Source organism: Podarcis bocagei, assembly GCF_964188305.1.
Source record: "Podarcis bocagei genome assembly, chromosome: 11".
In the NCBI taxonomy this organism is placed as follows: Eukaryota; Metazoa; Chordata; class Lepidosauria; order Squamata; family Lacertidae; genus Podarcis; species Podarcis bocagei.
In genome coordinates this window covers 28,073,202-28,098,454 of record NC_138136.1, presented here as the reverse complement: position 1 = coordinate 28,098,454, position 25,253 = coordinate 28,073,202, and the positions used below count along the sequence as shown (strand labels likewise).

At 41.5% G+C, this 25,253-nt stretch overlaps 2 protein-coding genes across 10 annotated transcripts in view; one reads left to right on the top strand and one right to left on the bottom strand.

Annotated features, from left to right (window-relative positions):
* LOC308596970 (carnitine O-palmitoyltransferase 2, mitochondrial-like) overlaps window positions 1-4,524 on the bottom strand; it is a 43,738-nt gene extending 39,214 nt beyond the window's left edge. For 2 of the 3 annotated variants that reach the window (XR_014012762.1, XR_014012763.1), the window contains exons 1-3: window positions 4,260-4,523; window positions 2,440-2,520; window positions 491-597 (exon numbers count right to left, since the gene is read on the bottom strand). Coding sequence is in view for 1 of the 3 variants with exons in the window: in XM_081212384.1 (XP_081068510.1) it covers window positions 491-597; window positions 2,440-2,520; window positions 4,260-4,438 (367 nt within the window). In the remaining 2 variants the exon portion in view is untranslated. Of the gene's footprint in view, window positions 1-490; window positions 598-2,439; window positions 2,521-4,259 lie in introns of all 3 variants that reach the window. The other variant, XM_081212384.1, reaches the window with a different exon arrangement.
* RHOBTB3 (Rho related BTB domain containing 3) overlaps window positions 2,568-25,253 on the top strand; it is a 40,734-nt gene continuing 18,048 nt past the window's right edge. Inside the window, exons 1-8 of one of the 7 annotated variants that reach the window (XM_081212391.1) lie at window positions 2,568-4,286; window positions 7,233-7,415; window positions 7,633-7,858; window positions 12,683-12,875; window positions 16,543-16,694; window positions 20,400-20,511; window positions 21,538-21,903; window positions 23,187-23,299. In XM_081212391.1, the coding sequence (XP_081068517.1) occupies window positions 7,414-7,415; window positions 7,633-7,858; window positions 12,683-12,875; window positions 16,543-16,694; window positions 20,400-20,511; window positions 21,538-21,903; window positions 23,187-23,299 (1,164 nt within the window). In that variant the 5' untranslated portion in view covers window positions 2,568-4,286; window positions 7,233-7,413. The other 6 variants (XM_081212389.1, XM_081212390.1, XM_081212388.1 and 3 more) reach the window with 6 other exon arrangements.

Here is a 25,253-nt window from a genome sequence, read left to right as displayed (position 1 = left end):
TATTTTTTGTGTGTGGAGAGTAATAGAAGTCAAGACTGGTCATACTATATATGCTTCTGAGGACCAAAAGATACAGGATAATGTGTAGTCTACCAGACAGAAAGTTTCAGCAGAGGTACAGAGTTCATTCAGCTGACCATTTTGAGTGCTTAGTTTTTCTGCTTGAATTATGTTTTGTCTGCAATTTGAAAATGGAAAGTGATCATGTGACAATTCTGTTATTCACCTAGATATCATGAGTGAACTAGCCATTGTGCAATCAACCTTTTAGGTTTGGGATAGAGTATTCAACTGCAGTTTCCACATGAAGTGGAATTCTTACATGACTACTTTATCACAAACATATAATCTGGTGGGGGGAAACAATCAGCACATAATGAGAGAGCATGGTTGTTGAAAAATAATTCCTAAACTGTCTCTGGAATAAACATCAATAATAGTAAGAAAGTTCATGGGCATTTTTTTTATTGCAAGAAAATTAAAAACCAACCTGCTATATAACTTGTATGCTTATTAAGTCTATCATGTTCCAGAAGATCACGATGTATTAATCTCCCTTCTCCAGCTTCAAACTTTCTAGCAATTTTTTCAGTATTTCTAGAAATTGAAAAAGTGTTACTCATCTTAGCACTGGATTTCAATAGTATTTATTATAATCAATTATAATATTTCATTAATATAATTCCCTTTTATGTAACACATATATGCAATATATAGTGCCATCCTTACACACCTGGACATTAATGTAGGTTGTGCAGGAGCAGTGTTTCAATGAATCACACATTAAATAAACATTATATGAAATTAGGGGTGAAGTTAATATGACTCTGAAAAGAGTCAAGTTAGGTGTGCTCCTTAATCAAAGTCAAGGCTAACAAATATTGTAAACAGAAATTGTTGTAATTCCAGGCTTGGAGTTTTTGAGGAAGTAAATGTTTATATGAATTCTATTTAGGAGTCCATAAAGACAGTTTGCTATGACAGGTCTTCCTGATCTTGGTGCATGAATCATTGACCTGTATTATCAACACAAATTCCAGGTCCCCTATGGTGTCTACAAATTCCAGGACTTGGGCTGTTTCTGCCACCTCTCAGACCCAGTATGAAGTCACACCAGAACCCCTCTGCCTGGTTCCTTCAGCAAAAGAAGGCAGAAGAAGCAGAAGTCCATCCCTAGTATATTGTGCCACTTCTGATTCTCCAAAGCCGAGCAGGAAGTGAGTGGTAGAGCATACCACTCCCTTGCATAATCTGCACACACCAAAGAATTTGGGGGAAGGGGGAGAGGAAGTGCACTGCCAACCAAAAACAAGGGCTGGACCCCTAATTATGAGTGAAACAGCACCATCAACATACAAACTATGTATTTAAGTCAAAGGGATGCAAACTTTGTTTTTAAGTCAAAGGTTTCACAGAAATTGTGGTTTCTGAGGAGCGGGAAGTGGCACCATACATTTGTTCTGGGAAGGAGTTACCAGTAAATATAAGAAGCTATTTTACATTGAGTCAGAGAATATGTCCAGCTGGCTCAGGCTGTGTATACACAACAGTTTAGTCAAGAGCCACTGGAGACTGTGTAGTTGTTTTTTTCTACATAGTCCACACACAATCTAGATCATTTTTATTGTTTGGGCCCCCAAAAAGTGCTTCTTGAGAAATTGGTTCCATTTTCAAAAAGGAAAGCTCATTGCAGATTGATTCTGCATTACCCCACAATGTGTCCATTTGAAAAAAGGCCCTCTGCGTGGTTCCCTGTAATCTCACTTCTCGCAGTGTGAGGACTGCCAGAAGGGCCTTGGGCTGAACAATGGGGGTGGTGACGTTCCTTCAGGTATACAGGGCTGAGGCCGTTTAGGGCTTTAAATGTCAGCACCAGCACTTTGAATTGTCCTCGGAAATGTACTGGGAGCCAATGTAGCTTTTTCAGGACAGGTGTTTTGTGGTCTCAGCAGCTGCTCCCAGTCACCAATCTAGCTGCCGCATTCTGGATTAACTGTAGTTCCGAGTCACTTCAAAGGTAGCCCCACGTAGAGCGCATCAAAGTAGTCCAAGTGGGAGATAACCAGCGCATCAAGACTGAAAGCAGCATGTTGAGGACAGGCATTAACAATTCTTGATCGAGAAAAGTTACGGTACATTTTTGTCCTACAAGTGGCTTAGTGTGTACACAGCCTCTGTCTTATTTCTACACTAACTAATAGCATCTCTGCAGGGTTTCAGACAAGATGCTGAAGATTGAACCTGGGACAATCAGTATGCCAAGCATGTACTGTGCTACAGCTCTTCCTATTAGCAAGGAGCACCAATAGAAAACACATACAGAGCCATACAAGAGAGTAGTTGTTTAAGCAGCTGCTGGTGATAGAGCTGGAGAGCAAATGTTAATTTTTGTGTTTACATTTGACATATTGAAATAATTGCAAGTGTCATTTCTTGTACCTGTACTCTTCTTCATTCAATAGTGGCTTCTGGGCAGCTAAATATCTATTAATAGTATCCTCCAGTTTTGGAATAGGCAATCTACAAATGGATATTGACAAATTATAGATCCAGCACATAAATCCTCAGAGATTACTACCTCCCCTTCAATATACCAGCCCACCTGTTCATTCATATTTAAATTAATAATTTATGGCACATAGACACATAATTTATAGATTACCTGGAGTGGGGGAGAATAAATACTCTTTTAATTTGCAAAGCCTTTGTTGCCTGATCACCCAGAGGTGATTCTTACTTGCTACAAGTATTATTTTAAAAAATTAAAGACAACTTAAATTATGAAGACACCAAAGCCTCTTATCTACAAATGTTAAAATCAGTAAGAGTGGAAAGACTACTAGTTCTATTTCCACAATGATACATTCACACTGAATCTTTATGCCTTCTAAGATTTAAAGGATATAATGCACAATGAAAATCAGAGGAAGCAAAATACATCACATATCAGGGACCCCCTACAGTAGCAAACCAGCAGTGCCTCACTCATACTGATTTATATCTGCAATGTCAGCAGGTGAGGACCAGTATGAGCTATCCCCATGTTCATAGAAACATGCATGCAGATACACAACAGATACACAAATTTTGTCTGTGAGGATCAGAAGCGCTGAAACACTTGTCTCCTACAAAAAGCATCTTATTTCAAGCAGCTTAATGCTTCCTACAATCTTGCAGTATAATCAGGATGGTTAAACAGTTATTAAATGCTGCACACTTTCCACCTGTGCACTACATCCATTTATGGATTGTGAGCAGCCATTGAACAGGGTGCAACTATTCCCGTTAAACTAGACATATTAAGGCGTAATTAGTCTTAATTAATGTTTAGGTTTACCAGGAAAACTGATATGAGATTAGTTTTAATAGAACAAATGTTAGGTGGGCAGATGTGCACACAATGTCAATAAATATTATTTATAAATCAATCAATGAAGGAATCCTTCTCAGGTCCTTCTTCTACTCAGGACATGCATAAGCGCATCGGCTGCAGTTTGTGTGTTGTGCAAATGCTCCCTGCAGTCCTCCAGAAGCTGGAAACAGGCTAGTTTAACCTCTGGTTTGCTAGTGAAACTGAATTACAGTGTCAAAAAATGATGCACGTCTAAAAAGTGTGTCACCAACATGAAAAGCTCGGAAAGCTCTGGGCTTTGCTAGTGTCCCTTATCAGTGTTCCATCTCTGCATGGTGTACCCATAAAGGATCCTAGTGTTCAGCTGGCATGAACAAAAAGAGTCTTGTGGTGCCTTGACGCCTAAGAGCGCAATCCTGTCTGTTTACCAGAAAATGTACTTCCACAAAGCTCAACCAACTTGCCCTAAAGTAAGTGGCCATAGCATCACAACCCAATATACTGCACAGGATAAGTTTCTGCAGATGGTAACTGCATTAGTATTTAAGGCGACAGCTTTTAAAAATGGTCCTGAGACGACTCACAACGTGGTCAAATAAATCTTACATTTTGCACTTCAGGGTGTAAGGAGGCGCTAACTCAAGTAGGATCAGCCCCAAGCACTCTGCCCAACAAGCGGGCCGGCTTTCACTTGAGGTGCCTTGTTGCGTTTGCTCTTAACTGCAAACTACTGTGCGTATATAACCCCGGTGGGAACTGGAACGAATGGCTTTTTGGGAAGAGGAGGAGGAGGAAGAAGAAGAAGGCACGAGGGACCTGCTCGCCTTCCCGCTTCCTCCTCAGCTCCTCTTTCTCCCTCACACCACCCACCCCCTGCAAGTCTGGAGCAACGGCGGCGCGGGGGAACCTGGGCAAGCTGGGCTGGAAGTGCATGGTAGGAATGGTGCTCCGGTGCACGAAGTGATGGTCCGTGTCCTGCTCCGACACGATGCCTTCCAGCTGCCCCACGGTCCTCCAGTAGCGGCGGCTCCTGGCCGCGCTGCTCCACAGGGCCGCGGCGCCCCACCGTGGCCTCGCTCGGTGCATGTCACGTTGAGAAGGGGGGGCGGGCGGGAGTAGCAGAGCAGGCGCCAACCGATCCTCGCCGGCACGCGCTTCTTAGAATGGCGGCAAACGGCCGCGGCGGGTGGGGCGGGGCGCTCGGGCGGTAACCAGGGCAACGCGAGGGAGGCCGTTGCTCTTCTGCAGAGGCGGCGCAGGCGAGCGCCGAGGCGGTCTTGTTCTTTGAGTCTCCCTCATGGCCCCCTCGTTTCGTGCTCTTTTCTTCTTCTGGTCGGGGGTGGGGGGGGTAGAGCTTCTCCCCCGCCTCATATTTTATTCCACCTCGGTCGGTGTATGTTTCTAGGTCGCCCGTTTTACCTTGCAGTGCCGGGTTTACGTATAAGCTAAACAAGCTACAGCTTTAAAAATTTAAAGGAAAAAAACAACGATGTAAATTTCCAAAATAGAAGATAAAAAACAAATAAAATAAAACCTACGTACAGCAACAGTGTTTTGTGTTGTGTAGGCTCCTATGATGTAAGCAATGGGCCCGGCCTGCTAGCCTCCTCCCTAAAATACCACTGGTTTGCTCATTCCTATATATAGGGTTGTATTTCGCTATTAATATACTTCTTTTTAATTGTATTTCAGTTCAATAATTACTTTGATAAAATACATATTTTGTTATGTGCAAATGGCTTTAGATACCTATTAGGTTGATAAATTACCATATAGCATATATTCAACACAAAAAAACAGCAACAATTTGTTGTTGACAAAGAACAGCTGGATATATAAAGGGCCCCATTACCTTCAGTAGGTTAGGACCTCATCAAACCTAAATCTGTCCCAGAGAGTGGGACCCATTTTATGGAAGAAGGTGCAAAAGGAAGTTCTGCTTCCCCATACCTAAAACCAGTTTTCCAACATGAGGGCAAACCTTGTTATTTTAAGGAGCAGCAAGCAAAAGTATTGAACACCCCCGCCCCATCTCTTTCTGCTATTGGCCTAATGAGGCATGCTGAGAATAGTTCCACAGTATAAATAAGGTCACTCGTATTTTTTAATGTGTAAATACATTTGCAGCCTCAAAGAGAAGACTCATGGGTGTAGCCAAAGGGGGTGGGCAGGGTGGCAGCTGCCCACCCATCAATTAAAATCAATAAAAATACTTAATTGAGCCTCCCCCCCCAACAAAAGCCTGCCCTCCCCCAACAAAAATCCTGGCTACATCCTTGTATGCAGACCGTATGTTTTTATCGGAATTAATTGCATATTTTATTTGGGACAGCAACACATTGCACAACCCAGTAGTAGTATTTCAGTGCCTCCTGCCTTCGCTGCATTTATTAAGGATTAAAAACAAAGCAAACAGGAAGGCTCCTCTCATGTGTATCAACTATATGTAGGTAAAGCTACAAGCTAGGCGCACAGTTTTAGAAACCACAGATCGGCAATTTTGACAAAGCGTTTGCCAAACACTTCTGAGAAATGCGGTCTGTTGGAATTAGCAATAGTAATTCTAGACATATGCCAACAGATCCAGCAGTGTTAGCAAAAAAGGGAGAACTTCTGGCTGTACATGCTGGACACATTAACACCACATGACCTCAGCCTAGTGGGTGGTACCAGTACCCTTGAGGGAATGAAGGCTTTCTGAGCATCCTCAAAGGTCTCTTAACTACCACCTGTGAAACAGCATCATTTTTATCAGGGCAGGTGATGAAGGTGGAAGCCAAAACATTTTACTGTAAATAAAATTAAGATTTCTGTATAGTCCTTGTAAGAAATATGTGCTACAAGATCCAGAGCAAACTTGTCTGAAGTGCTCTTTGTTGCTTTTACTCTCCCCCTCCCCATATTTGGTAGCCATACTGTGATATCCAACTAATTTCTGCTCAAAGTTAACCCATTTAAAGTAATACCTAAGCCATGTCAATTACTTCTAATAGATATACTCTTGAGTATAACAGACATTGGCGACAGCCCATATTGTTGCATCCATCTAAGTAAAAGTCCATTGCTTTCAGTAGATCTGCAACTTAAGTTGGAGGCCATGCATGTTCTGTTAATATTATTACTGTTAAGAATTCCTTTTTTATATAGTGAAATTGATTTGCAGTGGCATTGCTAGGAGCAGGGTTTTTTTTAATTAAGAGCCTCATAAAATACCTATTTCTCTTTTAAAAAGGTAACAGACATAGTGAACAAATTCTTACTGAACAAAATATACTTTATTTAGAGACCACACCTTTAAAAAAAATCATGTATATTTACAATCAAATATAAGATGCAATTTAACCTTCCTATTAATAACAAAGCAGGATGCAGAATCTGAAACGCTTTTCCCCCAAAACAATGACACTGTTGTGCCAGTGAAAGGTCTGAAAGCAAATGTTTCAAATTGAGGGCATTTCTTTCTTGAGTGTTGACGCCTCTGCCCCAGCTCGGGCTGCCCGCCTTCCCGCATTTGGGAATGACTGGAAGTGGATTGGCTGCCAGTGAGCTCATGTATTTATGGATCTCTTTCCCGCTAGTAGCAGCAACAGCAATGTACCACGTAGGCTCCTTCCGTTCGGTGAGATGCTGCTGTTCCCAACGCCACACTTTGTTTCTCTCTCTCCCTCTGCTGACCTGACCGTATTATGTTGGCTCTGCAGAAATGTCGAGCCGCTCTTCCCTTTGCGGGTGCTAATACCCTTTGTTGGTAGGGTTTACTGACGTCACGAGGCAAATGGCTGAGCTCGAAGCTGGGAGCTGCTGAGTTTACGTGCCGGTTTCACCTTCGGCAGCAGCGAGCTGTTGTCACAGAGAGCTAACGCTCATTTTCCACTTGCAGAGAAGGGATTGCTGAATAGGAGGAGGACGGTGGCGGAAGCACCCCACAGCCGTCGACGGGGTGAATGAAACAACCTCAGGAAATGGAGAAAGAATAAACCCAAGCAGCTTTGGATTTATAATGCAAGCAGCTTTTGCAGGATCCATAGTCACCTTGCTCTCCTGCTTTTGGATTTAAGATCATGTACGTGGGTTGTGTTATTTGTTCCTTGAGTGTTTCCTGTCTCTGGCAAAAACAAAAACAAAAAAACCCGTGTGCCTTGAGAAAATAATCATGATTCTTGTCGTCACTTGAAAAACATCATTTGCTTTCCCCCCCTCTTCTCCCCTTCCCACATTCTCTTCATTTTGTCATAATAGATGTTTGATACCAGCAGATTAAAAACATTGTTTATTTGTAGGTCCGTTCACGTTGTAGCTTTTGGAAATGAAAGAGGCGGCTTTTCCGAGGATGATCAGCAGAGGAGTCTGATTTGGACCTATCTTGGGAGAAGTGCTCTGGTTTCAGAGACTGACAGCAGCTTGTTGTTAAACTCTGCCAACTATGTTAGAAATCCTGCATTCACCGAATATCAAGCCTGTGTGTTTGGAAATGTCAGATTGGTGGTACATGACTGTCCTCTCTGGGTAAGAGACTGTAATATGAAATTAACAGAGCCATCTTAAATGTATTTACACAGGGGTCTAATTGAGTTCCAATGGGTTTACTTCCTTGTAATTATGCTAATATTGTAGCTTTTCAGTGCAATCCTAATGTCTTCTGAAGTAAGTCCTATTGAATTCAGTGGGGCTTACTCCCAGGTAAGTGGAATTAGGATTGCTGCCTTAGTTTGGTCAACTTCTAAACCAGTATAAGGTTGTTAGAATATAGCTTCATAGAAAAAGAGAACTGAAAATACTATCTTCTGTAAATTACAGCCATTTGAATAAGTTCATTCCTTGAAGAAACGTGAAAAGATCAAAAGAAAGAGGACCATCACCTCCTGTTCTGATATGGAAGTCATGTGTTTCAGAGAATAAACACATCTTGGAGGGTTGAAAAACTGTATCAATGCAGACATTTAGCTGGAACTGATAGAACAGTAAAGCAGTTTAAGCAACTAATTTTCTATGAGGCTTTCAGCTTTGAATTTGATTGACAGTTGCATGATTACAAAGTTTTGAAAAGAGTGCATGTTCTGTTATTTATTTTTGTAATAAGTTGACCATATACCAATTTGGCTCTTAATAGTGTCTCTGGAGTTAGTGATAGGGTCACTTATCAGGAATCATATTTATAACTTTTTGATAAGACCTTGGGTAAATTATATTGGGTCAACTTATGGTTCTGTTAGTAAATTTCATTTATTTTCACTTAAAGAGATTTCCTCCCTACCCTCAATCCTTGTATGCACCATCTTCATTTACAGATATTCTATAAAAAATCATGGCTTCCCAACCACACACGGGCTGCATTGAAAGCACCACCACCACCACCATTTTTGGAGTGTTTGTGTATGCATTTAATAGGAACAATGTGATGCGAGTAAAATGAAAGAGAGGGGAAGAAAGGCAGACGTATGCAGTTTAAAATTTAAACATGGGGGCCAGGTCTGAAATGGCTGAAGACTATGGTTCTTTAGAAATTCCTAAATGTTTTGAGATGGCGTACATCAAGGAAAATCTTTCAAGTGACTGAACGGTTGGTTATTTTGGAGTTGACTGGTATCTAAAGATGTAACATACAGTAGATTGTTAACAAGAATCTGTTCCCTGAAATTATCTGATGGATGTGGACCACATTCTTTTGGCCTTTTCCAAAAAGCAGCTTATAATTTTGATACCCACCATCTCTAGTGCCATTATATTTGCAACCCCTTGGAATGGAAGAGGGGTAATCTTGTTGCTGAGCTATAGCCATTTTCAACATATTGGGATAGGTGTTGTATAGCAGAAGTGCACAGTATCTGAAGAGAGTATATGGAAACCAGGAAAAACAAAAAATAATTTAAATAACAGGGCACTTAAAGTACAAAGTGGCATGGGTAGAGTGAAGAGTTACTATTGTGTTACTCTTCACTACGTTGTTGTTGTAAGCATTATTAAGTAGTGAAACCATGATCATATAACGTCAGTGCGATAGTAGCTGTTGTAGGGGAGAAATTGAATTTTCATAGTAACTCAGTAATGAAACTTTATTTTAAGGAACATTCAAATCCGTGAACTGGTGCAGTAGATGAAAAAGGTCCCCTGTATCCCTGGCATATGCATACCATGTGCCCAAAACAATATTGTCTAGGAAGAACTTTTGTTGTGTTAAAAATCCTATCGCTTAAGATAATTCTGGAGATTTTACAGATTTAAAAAGTGAATAATTACAAATAGTGTTAAGATATCTCTTGCCTTATGACAAATCCTGAGGACAATGTTTAAAAATTCATTCTGAACTATTAAATCTAGAATGAATAACATAGTCTGGACCTATACCCACAGTTAAAAACATGAAATAGATTGAACAGCTTCACACAAAGCATTCATAGTTTGTAGTTTTTCTGATCATTACCCTTTCTCAATCTGAGAGTCATCCACGACTGGACCTAATGGTCAGGAGTCCCTTTACCATTACCTTTACCCTTGTGGGATGCAGGTGGTGCTGTGGGTTAAACCACAGAGCCTAGGGCTTGCCGATCTGAAGGTCACAGTTCGAATCCCCGCGACGGGGTGAGCTCCCGTTGCTCGGTCCCTGCTCCTGCCAACCTAGCAGTTCGAAAGCACGAAGTGCAAGTAGATAAATAGGTACCGCTCCGGCGGGAAGGTAAACAGTGTTTCCATGCACTGCTCTGGTTCTCCAGAAGCTGCTTAGTCATTCTGGCCACATGACCCGGAAGCTGTATGCCGGCTCCCTCGGCCAATAAAGTGAGATGAGTGCGGCAACCCCAGAGTCGGACTGGGGTGGACCTAATGGTCAGGGGTTCCTTTACCTTTACCCATCTGTGCTGTGCAATGATTAGTATATGCATACATATGTTTGTGTATGGAAGCATGCAGAGACAACTGACAGTCAACATTATTGATTCATCTGACCTTGCATTTACTGTCTGGAACATAAGGCAATCAAGTTGGCTTACTTCTGCTATTTATTATTAGTGTTGAAAACTAGTATTTTATGCATCTCTCAAATTGTTTGACTAAACAGCACATTCCTATATGTGTCTACTTAGAAATAAACTAACTCTTAGGTGCGTAGGTATACAATTGCAGTGTCAGCTTTCTTCAGGCATAATGTTCTTTGCAGCAATTTATCTGAGCTTTCCAGATATTTACAAGTCAGGCAGCAACTCCCGAAATTGCCATGTTGATTAGTCTAGCTCTAGTACAATGTGGTAGAAATATAGGATAATTACTGTTGTGCAAGAGTAGCAACAATAGCTCCAAATCCTATGGGTAAGAGGTACTTTTTAGATATAAAATACTTCCATTGTTGTTAACTTGTTTTGCAAGTAAAGCAAACAAGTGAGGCCTGTAACAGACCATTGCAGCATTAATTATGCCTGTTTAGTGTTCAGTCAGTTACTCATGCCCTTTCCCAGGGAACGCTTTCTCTCCCTCTTCCACCCAGTCAACATTCTGTTGCACTGAGCATGCTCAGTCCTCACGGGGCTATTTTTGGGGTTCCCTCCCTTGGGGTTTCCCCCTAAAGTTGTGGGTTTTTTTGTTTTGTTTTGTTTTTTGCACTTTTGCAAATCTTGCCGTTTCCCTCTTTCTTGAGTATGGATGGTGCTACTTTGGCTGCACAAGGATCTACATCCATCTATGAACTTCTGAAATGGAGAGAATTGATGTCTAGAAGGACCTAACTATCATGGCCTAAGAATTATATCAAGGTTCCTAATGTGCCTGCGGAAGTCTGGGATTTCAGCATAGTTGCTCTCTAATTGGGCAAATATTTGATCAACATTTAGAATGGTGGGGTGAAGAATGTACAGAGATATGCCTGTGAATTAACACTTCTCAGTACATTCATTCACTAAACAAATTTTAATGCATTAATTTTGGTTTTATTAATCTTCCAGATCTTGTTTTCTGTGTCTTCGATTTTCACATTTCTCTATTCCTTCTCCTTTGAATGTGCTTTTCTGTTCTGATCCCGTCTTGTGTTTACTTCCCACAAATCTAAACATTCTGAATTTATCTCCTTCTCTATTTTTTCTAGTGTTATTTAGAATGTTGGGAAGTCTAATGCTAATCTCAAATTGTTGTGCTATTTCTGCACTTCTGCAGACTGGAATTTTACAAACTGAAAAATAAGGAGAGCAGGAGATTACTCTGAAAGCCTTTCATCAGCTAGTAATAAGTATACATTGCATAAGAAGCAAGGATATTGGACTAGCCTTTCCATTCTCTAGTAGTGAACTTTCCAGAATACTACTGGAGAAACAAATGTAGAATATCCGGTGGCCTCTGCTTGTAAGAATAAACAAAAGATTGTCATTCTCCATACTTGGACATTCAGAATTTTATTATAATAATTGAAATAAGAGAATGGGGGAAAGTGCCAGTCAAAGGAAGTACTGGAATGCAAATTATTGTATGCTGGGAATGTGTAGGCTGGAATAAGCTCAAATAATAGTAAAGTATCTCACAGAGGAAAAATAAGCCAAGTTCTCGTCTATAACACTATAGTTGGTTAGTTCTTTATTAAAAGAAAGTTTGGGTATGCATTTAAAAATTAGTAAGTACTTCATTTGGATTTGAATGATTTCTCCCATTTTTATGGCTACAAATGTTACTGATATTCAGAAAAGTAGACACATTTATTTAAATTATGATTAGTATTCATACGGTACAACCATGCCAGGGATGTTATGCCTAGATTAAGCTGTCAGTAGTGCAGGTGACTTTGAATTACACCTTCCCATTAATTTCTTTAAAAGGCAGCATTTTTAAAAATGTGTTTTTAAGTTATATTCGTACCTGTGAACAGATTGTTTTATCTACAATTTACTAGAAATTAAAAACAATTTTGCTGCATAAAGATTCCTTATAATTAATACACCAGTAAACACAACAACCAGAGGTTCTAAAACCATACTGAATGTTGGTCTTTGAGTTGGGAGGTCTAGATCCAAATTGCTGTGCACCTATTAACTCACCAATTAGTGTCATGCACTCAGTTCCCTATCTCTAAAGTGGAAATGTCGAAGACAGGGTTGCTGCAAAAATGAATGAGATGAAGTTTAAAGGTAATTTTTCATAGTAATGAATTTGTTAATTCTAGCCATCTCTATGCAAATGGCTTTAAAGTAAAAACAAACAAAACTGTGATTACAAATTCTGTTCTTGACTTTAGCAACCATTCAGTTCATCATAAAAAATCACTCTTTTGTATTACTTTTGTGTGGAGGACTATTTTGCCAGTTGCTCTTGATCCACAGAAAATGGAATTTAGCTCCATCTTTTTGTTTTGTATAGGATATTTTTGACAGTGACTGGTACACATCTCGGAACCTTATTGGAGAAGCAGATATCATTGTGATTAAATACTCTGTAAATGACAAGACTTCATTTCAAGAAGTAAAGGACATTTATGCACCACTGATAAAAAAAGCATTAAACCACTGTTCAATTCCTGTCATAATTTCTGCTGTTGGTGCAAGACAAAACGGTATGTGCTGGATCCCATCTTATAAACAGCAGAGGTATCGATATGAGACTAAGTGTTGGGTTAATCATGGTGGGGGAAAACTATGCTGTTAGTTCAGTCATGATAAGCTTAATGTTTGGTCACAAAATATTTGTACTGTTGGTTAGAATTGTTATAGTCAAGAGACTTGTTCCAGAATTGCACTTCTACATGATTGGTAAAGCACTTAGGTTTGTGTATTCTTGTGCTGTTACTGGGGCTAAGCCAGGAAATGCAAGTTTGCTAAATTTAGTTGGCTTCAGAATTGCCGCTTTTGATATGTTTCAGCAGACTCCTGTGCACATTGACTTGAAAGTAAGTCCCAGAGTGTTCAGTGGGGCTTATACCTTAGTAAGTGTGGGTAAGATTGCAACATTAAAATGCTTATTGACATTGCATATCAGTCATTTGCTTGGAAAATTCTTTACATTGTTAGCATTACTTGCCAAACATTTGCCTACTCTTTCACAGTATCAGTTATGTGTGTAACAGGTAACTTCCTAACATCATTTCCTTTCCTTAGTATAGACTTTACATACTGTAGGTCAATCCCAGTAGCTAAGGGATTCTATTAAAAGGGCATACCTCTGTCACCTTTGCATTCAGAAGTTGAAGTCATGCAGGCTGTATTGTCTGTGCCGAAGCCACATTGGTACCCGTCAGGTGTGTGGTCTGCTGGGATCCCACAGACTGTGTAGGAGCTTAACTTATTTGAGTGGATCCTGCACAGTTGCAATTACATTAAAATGATCCAACCATATGGGCAGGGCTGATCAAAAGTGCCCGCCCCATGAAATTGGCATCCCCTCCTGATACTTCTCTGGTTAGAACCGAAAAGATTATTTGCTGCCCAAGTGGGAGCCACTCATGAAAAAGTTATTTAAAGGGTGCCTGATGTGTTCGACTTGAACTTGGACTGAGGCTTTAATCCCTTTTGAGCTATGAAGCTCTGGGCAAATCCCTGCCTATTTATCCCACTGCACAAGTTTGTTAGGTGAAATTTATGCTCTGGCTGATGAAACAATGAATGCCATCTTCTGAAAAATTGATAAACATGGTAAAAATGATTTTGCACATTTGATTTCTACAGCACTCTCTCGTGTATGTGAAGATCTGTTCTGAATCTCATCGTCCTTAGCTTTTGCATGAGCAGAGTCCATTGTCATAACTTTAGCTGTGCCATTGTTTCTCAAGCTTCTAATAGCTGAGATACAGATTTGAGCCCTTGCTCGAGAAGAGGTTTACTCAGCATGGCCCAGAGTAGTGTTACTTTATGTCTCCATTTTGGTATGCCTCATGGGTAATTTTGCTGTGTATCTGTATCATGAGCAATTGAATGACCCAAACACATCTGTGGCAAAATTACCCTGCTCTCAGTGGAAACTGAAGGAGGCTTGTCTAGAGCATTTATTCAGGCAGAGGCATAGTGGGTAGCATCTTTGAGCAGTTATTTCAGGTTGACAGGAAAATTGAAATTTTAACATAATGTATTTATTGTGGCATAGTGACAGGCATATTAGCGTTCCTGCCCCCTAGAATGTTGTTTGGGCATTTATGAGCTATGCACTGTTAGTTTTAATGATGTTTAATGAATTCTGATGAAGGCATTATTTGTGTGAAATCTGATACAGTGTCAAAAGTGGAAAAAGTTTTTGTTTCTTCCTTACTTCTGCTACCTTCCAAGCTAATGCGATTATTGAAAAGTAGTAGCATCAGAGTAGTCTGTAATTTCTTATTGGGAAGCATTTGTTTAAAAGTTTATTCATTACTTAATACATTGCCATGTTTTTGTCCATTATATTGTTGTGATGCAGCTACTTTTAAGTGGTTTTTAAAATATAGTTGCTGTAATGCAGTCCACTGTATTCTTAAGCTTTGTTGCATTATGGGTCCCAATACCTTGCAGACCATTTCCGTATGGTAGACTATTTGAAATGCTTTTTAATTAAAACTATGACACCACTGTATTGAATAGCAACATGAAGGAAAAGGAGAAACTTTTCCAGATTAAATTTGTGTAAAAAAGGAGAACATGTACAAGAATGAAACTGCTTTGTATGATCACACTGTTAATAAACAGTCTATTCTACTTTATCTGAAAACATGCCATCAAATTCAACAATAGTTTCTACCATAGTAAGATTGTAATAATATGAACCAGTTTGATATTCATCACACTTATTATTTAAAAGGCTGCAATTTATCCTCATTGATGTAATACCTGATTCCCAATTGAAATTTATTTACTGGAATACTTGTGGGCAGTTAACACTAAAAGTATAAAAAAGGTTTTGTTGCATGTTAGCCAAACTCTATGAAGTAAACCTTGAAAATTACCCATAGGTGATGAACTTGATGCTTGGTGAAAATGTATCGATGTCTCAAATTTCTCTCTCTCTGCATTTATATATACAGATCTATGTTCTAGCAAACTGCATTATACTCAGAATAGACCCATTAAAATTATTGGACCCAAGTTAGTCATGTCTATTAATTTCAGTGGGTCTGCTTTGACTATGCCTACCATTGGATCCAACCTTATATTTGTCATTTTTGTCATGCTTTTGCAAGGCAATAAGTTATTTGGAGTAGTTGATAATCAGAATATAAATGACCCAAGAGAGATTATTTCAGTGTGACTGCACCACTGCTTTTACAGTAAGAACTGTCAGTAGATAGCAGTCTTCTTTTTCATGAAATATTATCTGATGTGGTTCATAGGCAATTTGATATATCCTAGGGCATACTAGAGATTAAATTTAGGGGGCAAGAAGATCTTGTCTTTTTGAATATCAGTCCCATGCACACTGATAATACAATATAATAATGCACTTAAATATTTTTATTTATAACAGCACAAGTTTGTTTTATATGGAAACCTTTTTCCTTCAGTTAACAATGAAAATAATAGATAATGCTGTCTGCAGAGCCTTGTTTACTCTGTCTGTGGTTCTACTGACACTGCCTAGTAAGGAATGCAGAATTCTTGTGTAATATCATGCTGACTGCAATTAGAGGAAATTGTGGTCTGGCAAATGTCCTTGAAAAGTGTTACAAGCTTTCCTCATTATTTGCCTTATGATTTATAATGGCCTACCATTGAAACTTGTCTTAAATTTTTGAAACTTTTGATAAATTGAAAAGTGAAGTGACAATAATAAGACACTTAATTTCATTTGGGGGGGGGAATACTGTGTCATGCACATTAATCATTTTGGCAAGCCATATTTGCATTTCAGGGGGGATCTTTGTAGAAAGCCTTAATGCAACCTTAGGTGTTATACATCAGACAAACAGCGAATAACAAGATAAGGGGTGGTATTCAGTGCTAGTCCTACTCAGAGTAGACCTGTTGAAGTAAATGTACATTACTAGGTTCATTAATTTCAGTGGATCTACGCTGAGTAGGATTTAGTTGAATAAAACCCATGTTCAAAAATAGTAAGATATAATATAATTAACATGAAAAATATTGTTGAATTCTTGTTGGAGTAGCTCTGCATTTGTACTTGCATTATTTATGCTGTTAATAGATTTAAAAATCTTACCTTTTGTTGAATGTGCTATTAATACATTAGTATGATTTTGAAGCTACTGAAGAAGAGCCAGTGTAATTAAAATATTTTGCATAAATAATTTGTTTTCTCAGAAGTTCCCTGCACTTGTCCTTTGTGCATCTCAGACAGAGGGAGCTGTGTTACAGCTTCTGAAGGGATTCAGCTTGCTAAAGAACTTGGAGCTACTTATTTGGAACTGCACAGTCTCAATGATTTCTACATAGGAAAATATTTTGGAGGAGTGGTAAGTAGAAAAGAATCTCAGAATGATCAAATGGTAAGATTTCAAATATCTTTTGAAATTTGGACTATGGTTTTTTTTTGGATGGATATGGACATTGGCTACTCAGGATCACAGCCCCTGCTCTGACCTGAAGTCCACTGGATGACATAGGTCAAATTATATATATATATCTGTGTGTATGTATATATATATATATCTGTTTCGTACACTATCCCCACAGAGAGCCAGCATGGTGTAGTGGAGAACAGAGTTCAAATCGCCACCCAGCTGTGAAGCTGGGTCAGTCACTCCCTCTTAGCCTAATATGCTTCACAAGGTTATTAAGAGGATAATATGGGAAGGGGGAGAATCTTGTATGACACCTTGAGCTCCTTGAAGGAAAGATGGGGTATAAATGTGGCAACTCATTATGACAGTTTAAATTTTAGCTTAAAGCTATCAGAGTTGTTGCAAGGGTAAATTGTATTAGTGAAATAAACAGTGTAATTGGAACAGTTTGCTCAAGGTACCACAGGAAATCATATTAGGAAGTGGGGGTATTTTCACTGACAGCAGTCCTGCACTGCCTCTTCTCCAAGCCATTTTTAAGGCCACCTCCTTCATTGTTCAAAGTCCACTATTTTGGAAGGAGAAAGTCTATATGTACAGTGGTACTTCGGGTTACAGATTCTTCAGGTTACAGATGCTTCAGGTTACAGACTCCGCTAACCCAGAAATAGTACCTCGGGTTAAGAACTTTGCTTCAGGATGAGAACAGAAATCATGCTCCTGCGGTGTGGTGGCAGCTGGAGGCCCCATTAGCTAAAGTGGTACCTCAGGTTAAGAACAGTTTCAAGTTAAGAACGGACCTCCAGAACGAATTAAGTTCTTAACCCGAGGTACCACTGTAATGAATAGTACTTGGAGGAGTGGAACTATATTAAATTGAAATGCAGCAAAAGTGTTTCAGCACTATCGTGAACGTGCTTTCTGAAACACAAGTGCCTTTGAGTTCAGTGGGACTTGCTCCTAGTATGCGAGTATAGTATTACACCCTTAATCTGAACGCATTTTGTACAGTTGCAATATGTAAGAAGTGCTGTTGTTGCATACTCCTAGCTGGGGCAACGCTGCCGCTGATTAGTTTGGACAGGGCAGCGGAAGCAATGGGTTGGTGGTGGCATTCAGAGGTGTACGTAAGGGTTGGTCGGGTTGGCCCCTGCTAAGGACGCAGGCCCATGAGGGCACAAAAATTGTGCCACTCCGAGTGGCTCGGAGCCCATAGCCATCTTTCCTATTGGGCTTACTGGCGCATTGCGCCAGGGCGCTGTCCTCTCAGGGGCACCCCAGTGAGTGGGGGAGCTGCGTGGCTTTGCTGGCGGCCTCCCCTTTCCCTGCACACCCACCAGCTGTGCCCCGTCAACCATATGGATGGCGGGCGTGCAGCTTGCCTCCCAAGCCTCCGCGGGAGGAGAGCGATCCCCACAGAGGCTTGGGAAAAGGTCAACAACTCTAAGAAATTGGGGGGGGGGGGAGGCAGCGCGCCGGAGGGATCTTTGTGCCACGGCACCAGATATGCTGAAGACGGCCCTGTCAGAGCCCATCTGCGCTCTCTTTTCTGAGCAAGACCTGCAGGCTCCTCTGGGTGCCTTTGCAATAGAATCCAGTCACTTGCTGGGGGCCCCTCCCCAGTGGGTGGTGGTGCTATTAGAAGTGTGAGGGCTCAGATGGAAGAAAGAAGAGGCAGGGTGAGAGTTGCAGGAGGAGGAAAAAGGAAGGGAGGGTGGAAGAAGGCAGAAGGGAAAGCAGGAACCAGAGGGATGGAGGAAAGCAGGCAGATGGATCAATGGAGGAGGAGGGGAGGTGGTGCAGAGCAGACCCAATCCAACTCCAGTGGCGAAGGAGGAAACAACTGGCAGAGTACAATAGGTGATGAAAAGCAAAGTTTTTGAATTTTGGGTCCATGGTCTTTCCTGGTTCAGAGGAACCAATATATCTCCTCAATATATCTCTTCATAGGGGTGGTGCTGATACATCTCCTTGCCAAGGTCACAAAGGAGCCTAGGTACACCTCTGGTAGCAGTGGGCTACCAACGTGCATCACCAACGTGTCCTTCCTCATCCCAGTCTTGGCAAACAGCAGCTTTGAGGATGGTACAGTGGCAATTCCCTCACATGCCACAACTAGTTTAAAAATGATTTAGGCTGCAGTTATATGCACATTTTCCTGGTAATTAATCTCACGGAAGGCTTTCTTCTGAGTAGACATTCAGAGGATTGGGCTATTAATTTATAAGGTCTCTAAAGTGATAAATAGTTCATTTCAGTTCATTAATTACATTAGCCATTGGCTAGCCATATCAGATTTTTTTAAAGAAATGGTTTGAATGGATACAGATTACACCCAAGATCATAGAGCAAATGGCATTCTCAAATGAATCACTGTCTTGAAAACAGTAGCAATAGATTCCAAATTATTTCTGGGAAACAATATTTAGTGCCATGAATGGATTTGCCAATCTTAATTGTGTATTGGAAGTGAGCCTGTTTTAAGATTTCTGCAGTTTGGTTTGCAGTCAGTAGGCACTTTAGTTTGTCTGTTGAATCAGCTACTTTAAAAATGAGCTTCAATAGACGTTCGGTTTCTCCCATGGAAAACAGGATAGTTAATGTACAGAGTAGTAATTTAGCTGTGAGGGAGCTAATTGAATACATATTATGTTGATTTGTTATTGTTTTTAAATTAACATCTGTGAGAGCTGTCCTCATTTGCTTGGCTTTGCCTACTAAATTTATTCTATAAGCACTTTGAGCATGGTGTTCCTTCCTTGTACTAATTTCTATTAGTGTTATTTTGAAGCAGGAATGATAAAGGCTAATCTTTTAAAGATTTGTTGGTATAATAAACAATACCTCACTTCAAGTTTGGATGATTTTCATGCTCTTCCTTCAGAGAGGCTTATGAGGCCCCCATTGCTGCACCAAGGAGGCTCAGTGCACAACACAGCACCTAGCAGAACTATGGCAAGGCGCTCATAAGCATGGGCATAGGGACTGGCATGTACCTGTGAGCTCTAGAGTCTACTTCCATACAGAGAGGGCCAGCTCTGCAGCCTGTCCAGTGTATGCAAATCTATGGACTAGATTACGTTCTTTCTTAGCTGCTAAGTTTTTATCAAAATTTACTTCTTTACTTGCAAGTAAATGCCTCTGTGGTTTGGTCTTGGGTGGGAGCCAGAATAGTCTTCTCTTGCATTGGGCACCCTATACACCCTTTACATAAAAGGCCTTCCTACAAAACGTTTTCAAAGAATGTTTAAAATTTCAAAGAGGGGGAGGCTTATTGCATTTCCACTGACAGGGAATTCCATAATAGACATAGAGGCTGCTGCAGGAAATGCCCTGTTTCTTGTACTGGGCAGATGAGGCTAATTTAATGGGAGAAAGGCTAAAAACCACATGGAGGTTTGGACTCTTGGTCAGTTCTGAAACAGCCAAACTCCCTGCCACTAACATCAAAACTATAGGATTCATCCTTTCTACTTTGCTTAATATCTTCTAAATGTTCAGTGCTCCTGCTTTTGTATGAAAAGGTACATAAGAAATTTGTTATCTTTCAAGTTGATTAAAGTGTCCAATCAGCATTTAACCATAATTGATCTGCTGTGGCTTCTTAAATAAATCTTAGAAGGTTAAGTAAATATATATGTGTATATTTTATTTTAGCTGGAATATTTTATGATACAAAGCTTGAATCAGAAATCTTCTGAAAAAATGAAGAAAAGGAAAAAAAGCCATAAGTGCCATGGAGTTAAGCCACCTCAACTTGATCAGCCAGGTATAATTTCCAACAGAGCACATCTAAGTGACAGGAGATGGAGGGAGAATTTATCAATTTTAAAGCCCTGCTGGCCTGCGCTGTCAGGGGTGGGGGTCTTCTTTTTATGGTTCTTTTGAGTGTGTTTTTGACAAACCCTCTCATTTCAATGGAAGAGAAATTAACACAGTAGCTCTATACTTGTGTAGTTGATGGGTCTGATCCTAGGATCATTCAGGGGGATGGAGGGCTCTGGTAGACGATAGGCTGCCCTATCCCTGGAATGCCCTGTTTTGGGACTAACTCCTGGCAGGCTTGCTGTAGCAGAGGGGCTTCAGGGCCTAGAGGAAAGTATGAGCTACAACAAATAGTTATAGTACTGGTGCCAGTATCTGAATAGATGCCAGCTGTAAGTTCTCTGGCACCTAACAGCTTTTGTTATTCACTCTCCACTGGTATTATTTTCCACCCCACCCTACATCCTCTACTGGCCAGATGGCAAAAGGGCCCGGGCCCATGATGAGGAATCAGGTGAGTTTCTTGAACTCTGATTACGTTAAGTGCATGGCTGCTGTCCAAAATGCTGTGTAGCTCCTCAGACTTCTCTGGCATCTAGTACTATTTACCCTGGCATCAGAATGTTCTGCATTTTTTTCACTATTACAAGCAGTTGCTGGTGATGTTCAGTATAAAACGTAGTTTGGCCTTTGTGAGTATGCAGCCTTTTATCCTCACAGTCTCTGGCTATATCCTTTAAAACAACTGAAGTTCAAGCAATTCTCCAATGATTAATTTCAGAAAGATCTAATTTTTTAGTAAATGTTTTTACAGTTTGTATTAACCTGAGAAGTTAGAGAAATTGGGCTTCCTTTGATGGCCAAAGTATAGTAAAGAGAAATGTATTTAGGGCAGTTAGGAAAACACTGTTATGTCCTCATTTAATCCAGTCCCAGGGAATAAAAATGCTTTTGTTTGCATTGTGCCTAGTGCAAATTTGGAGTTACAAACAGTTTATTCATGATTTCTATTTTTTTGGTTTTGTTTTAGAAAAAATGCCAATCTTAAAAGGTGAAGCCTCGCATTATGACTCCGATTTACATAACCTGCTGTTCTGTTGCCAGTGTGCAGATGTGGTATTTTATTCTGAAGACTTGAAGGAAGTAGCAGAAGCTCACAGGATTGTTCTGTGCTCTGTTAGCCATGTGTTCATGTTACTCTTTAATGTGAAGAGTCCAGCAGACATTCAGGATTCCTCCATCATTCGAACTGCCCAGACCCTCTTTGCAGCAAACCGGCAAGCTGTGCTTCCTGTTTTAAACCACAACTCATCAGGCAACTCACCAGTAAGAGTCATTGTTAAAGACTCTTTCTTCTGTTCTTGTTTGTCAGACATTCTGCACTTCATTTACTCAGGTATCCTGTCAGAATGGTTCTGGCTGTTTTTTGTCTTTTAGCAAGAAAGAGCTAACCTACTGCAATGGGGCTGCATACCATCTCGCTAGAGGCCTAGTTCTCGTTGTTGTAATAAATCCGCACCTGAACTTAACCACTTCAGACTTGAAGTAGATGCATACAGATTACTATTATGTCAGGGAGTAGACTATCTGAAAACTTTTCTTCCAAATGTCTGGTGTTCTTTTATGTAGGGATTTATTTTTTTTAATGAAGGAGATTTCAGTGAGAAGTGTAAATGTTGCCAGAACTTTTGTTTGCACAATTTAAGTTGGTTGGGCACCAGACTATCCCGATCAAGTCATTTTTGTTGTTTTCTGATTGTTACATATTTTAAGAACTTTTGCTGAATAGTGGCGATGGAGGAAAAGTGATATTGATGACTAAACTTGGAGATGATAGACTTTGGCACTTGGTTACTCTTCTAAGGAAGTGCAATAAAGCAATCCACCAAGCTATTGCAGTCAACAGCCTTTGAAGAAGGAAATAAACAAACAAACAAAATGGAAATAGTGCAGTGGCACTCTTTGGTGGATTGTACCCAATTTTACTGCCCTAAGATTCCTTAAACTTGTGTGCTCCTGTCTACACATGGAGTTCTTGCTCTTGAAAGGACTGTTCCTTTCAGTGTGTTTGAGGACAACTCCATCACATGCCTATTGGGTTTATTGCACTAGGTGGGGATGCCATATTCTCCAGGAAATCTGTTTATGCATCAAAACACATGCAGAACTCTGAATCTAGGCGGCATGTCTAAACGTGTATTTTCTTCCAAGTCTGATGCTGAAATGTTGTTGTTGTGTATGTGTGCATTGAAGGATGCAACTTCACAACCTTTGCAAGGCCAGTTGTTCAAGGGCAAACAGATTCCTCCTCTCCAGTTCTAATTATTTCTTTATTTAAAAGTCAGGAACTGGGGAGGTAGTTTTGTCACTTCTCGTCATTCACACCATAGGGATGTCTTATTAGTGCTGATGGCACCCACATTGCTAACATCAAGCACAATAACAGTGACTTTGCTATTCGGGCATGTGGAGAGACGAGATTTTCCTTTTCCCAGGTACCAAATATAGTTCTTTCAGTGATATAAAAATGCAGTGTCCCTGCGGCAGAAATGCCACCCCCTGAGAAGATGCTTGGGTTGTGTGCAGCACATATTGGTAATAACTGCATTTCTGGAGCTAAAAAACTGATAGTCTGAGAGGAGCCATAGCCTAGAAGTATTGTTTATCTCATCTCCACAGGTGCTTTCCAATGGGAACTATTAGAAGAACATATTAAAAAGAAGCTGAAGGATATTGGGAACGTTGAGCTTGTTCTTGAGAGAGTAAAATGTATCTTGAAAATTCCAGGAAAGGTAAGCCACATTATTTTATCTTTCAATTGCACTTATTGGATTGCAAAAAGGACCAGATGGAGTGGTTTGGATCCCTTAGATACAATATTTATCAATAAAGGGTGTTAAGTCCAAATGACTCACCATTAAGTTCAGTATTAGTTAGGCTATAGCAGTGTTTCCCAACCTTTTTTGGGCAAAGGCACACTTGTTTCATGAAAAAAAATCTCGAGGCACACCACCATTACAGCCCCGTGACGTCAGCGCGCAGTGTCACGCCGGGAGGGACATGAATTGCTAGCAAATTACATAATCACCTCCTTGAGGGCTGGCTCATCTTCTCCGAAGGCAGAACCCCATTAATTAACAGGACAGACTCACACCATAGCCAAGACGAGGGGGGGAAACCTCAGTCATGCACAGTCATGCACATGTGGGGGCTAAATGAGGACGAAGACCGGGCAGAGAGCAGGGTTCAAATCACCCCACCTGGCCAGGACAATCCCTGGGTGCTCCCTTGGGCCACTCGCCTGACCCACCTCGCAGGGCTGTTGTTGCGAGGATAACACGGGGAGAACCACGCGCGCCCCCGGGAGCTCCTTGGAGGAGAAAGCGGGCGATGAATGCAATGCACGAAATATATGAGAGGCGACCAGGTTTTGCAGGTGAGGGGCCCCCGCCAGCCTCCGCTTCCAACACCCGGTGCAACGACGCCGAAGTTTCCCCCCGGGCTCGGCTCGGGGAGCAGCGCTGCTCCCCCCCCCGGCTCCCCTTCGCCCTCCCGGCTCTCTCTGCCGCCCACTGGGGGCCCCCCTCACCTGCCAAGTCCGGAGCGCCGGTGGAAGTTGCATGCATGCATGCAGGGCGCCGCGTTGCCATTGCATTGCACTGCACTCCATGCAACGCCTGCACGCATGCATTGCCTTGCACGCCCGCCAAGGGATCTCTCCGCGGTCCGATGCGTCCCCTCCGGTGCGGATGCAGCATTGCAAAAATAAAACCCCCCCGACGCAGCCCTACCTGGGGGGCAGCCTCCGCCGCTCCGCCTCCGCGGGGATCCCCGGGCTCCATCCTGCCGCCCGATCTCCGCGGGGGCGCAGGCAGGCTGCGCGGGGTCTGCGCGGAAGAGCCCCTGCCCGCCCGCCGCCGCTGCGCTCATTCCATGGCCGGGAGAAGAGCGCTTCAAACAAAACGCCCGGCCCGCCAGGCCACGCTGGGAAACGTAGTTCGCGCACCCCGCGCGGGTGCGGAGCCCAAGGGCGAGGGGACTACGGATCCCGGCAGCCCCCGCGCCGGGGACGGAGGGGGAGAGGCCGGGTGCAGGGATGGAGGGACGGGTGGGCGAGCGAGTGAGTGAGTGGCAGCCGCCAAGCTTTGGCCGAGAGCCAGGAAGGGCCTCCCCGGAGGAGGAGGAGGAGGAGGGAGGCGCAGAGCGGGAGGGAGGGAGGAACCCCAGGGGTCATCTAGTGACGGTGCCCCAATCGAAAATTTGACTTAAAAAAAAAATCTTTCGAATTTTTTAATTTTTCCCGCGGCACACCAGGCAACATCTCGCGGCACACTAGTGTGCCGCGGAACAGTGGTTGGGAAACACTGGGCTATAGAAACAGGGGGAGATGGTGAATTCAGCAACTTAAAAGATTATAAACTTTTTGAATAAGTGGATTTAATAACTCGGGGGGGGTGATGACAGAGTATTCAAAAACGATCCTTATTAAACAGTTATTTCTTTATTAATATTCTTCCTAACAATGAAAGAGTTTAAAATGCAGCTATGGGAAGCTTAAATTCTAACAAGCGTCAGGTTTCAAAGGGGAAGATATTTGGTTCATATAAGGGAGTATTACTTTATTTTGTTTATGAATATTGATACAGAAGCAGCCCTACTGTCTCTAGGTGAAGTACAGTGGTGCCTTGCAAGACGAAATTAATTCGTTCCGCGAGTTTTTTCGTCTAGCGAATTTTTCGTCTTGTG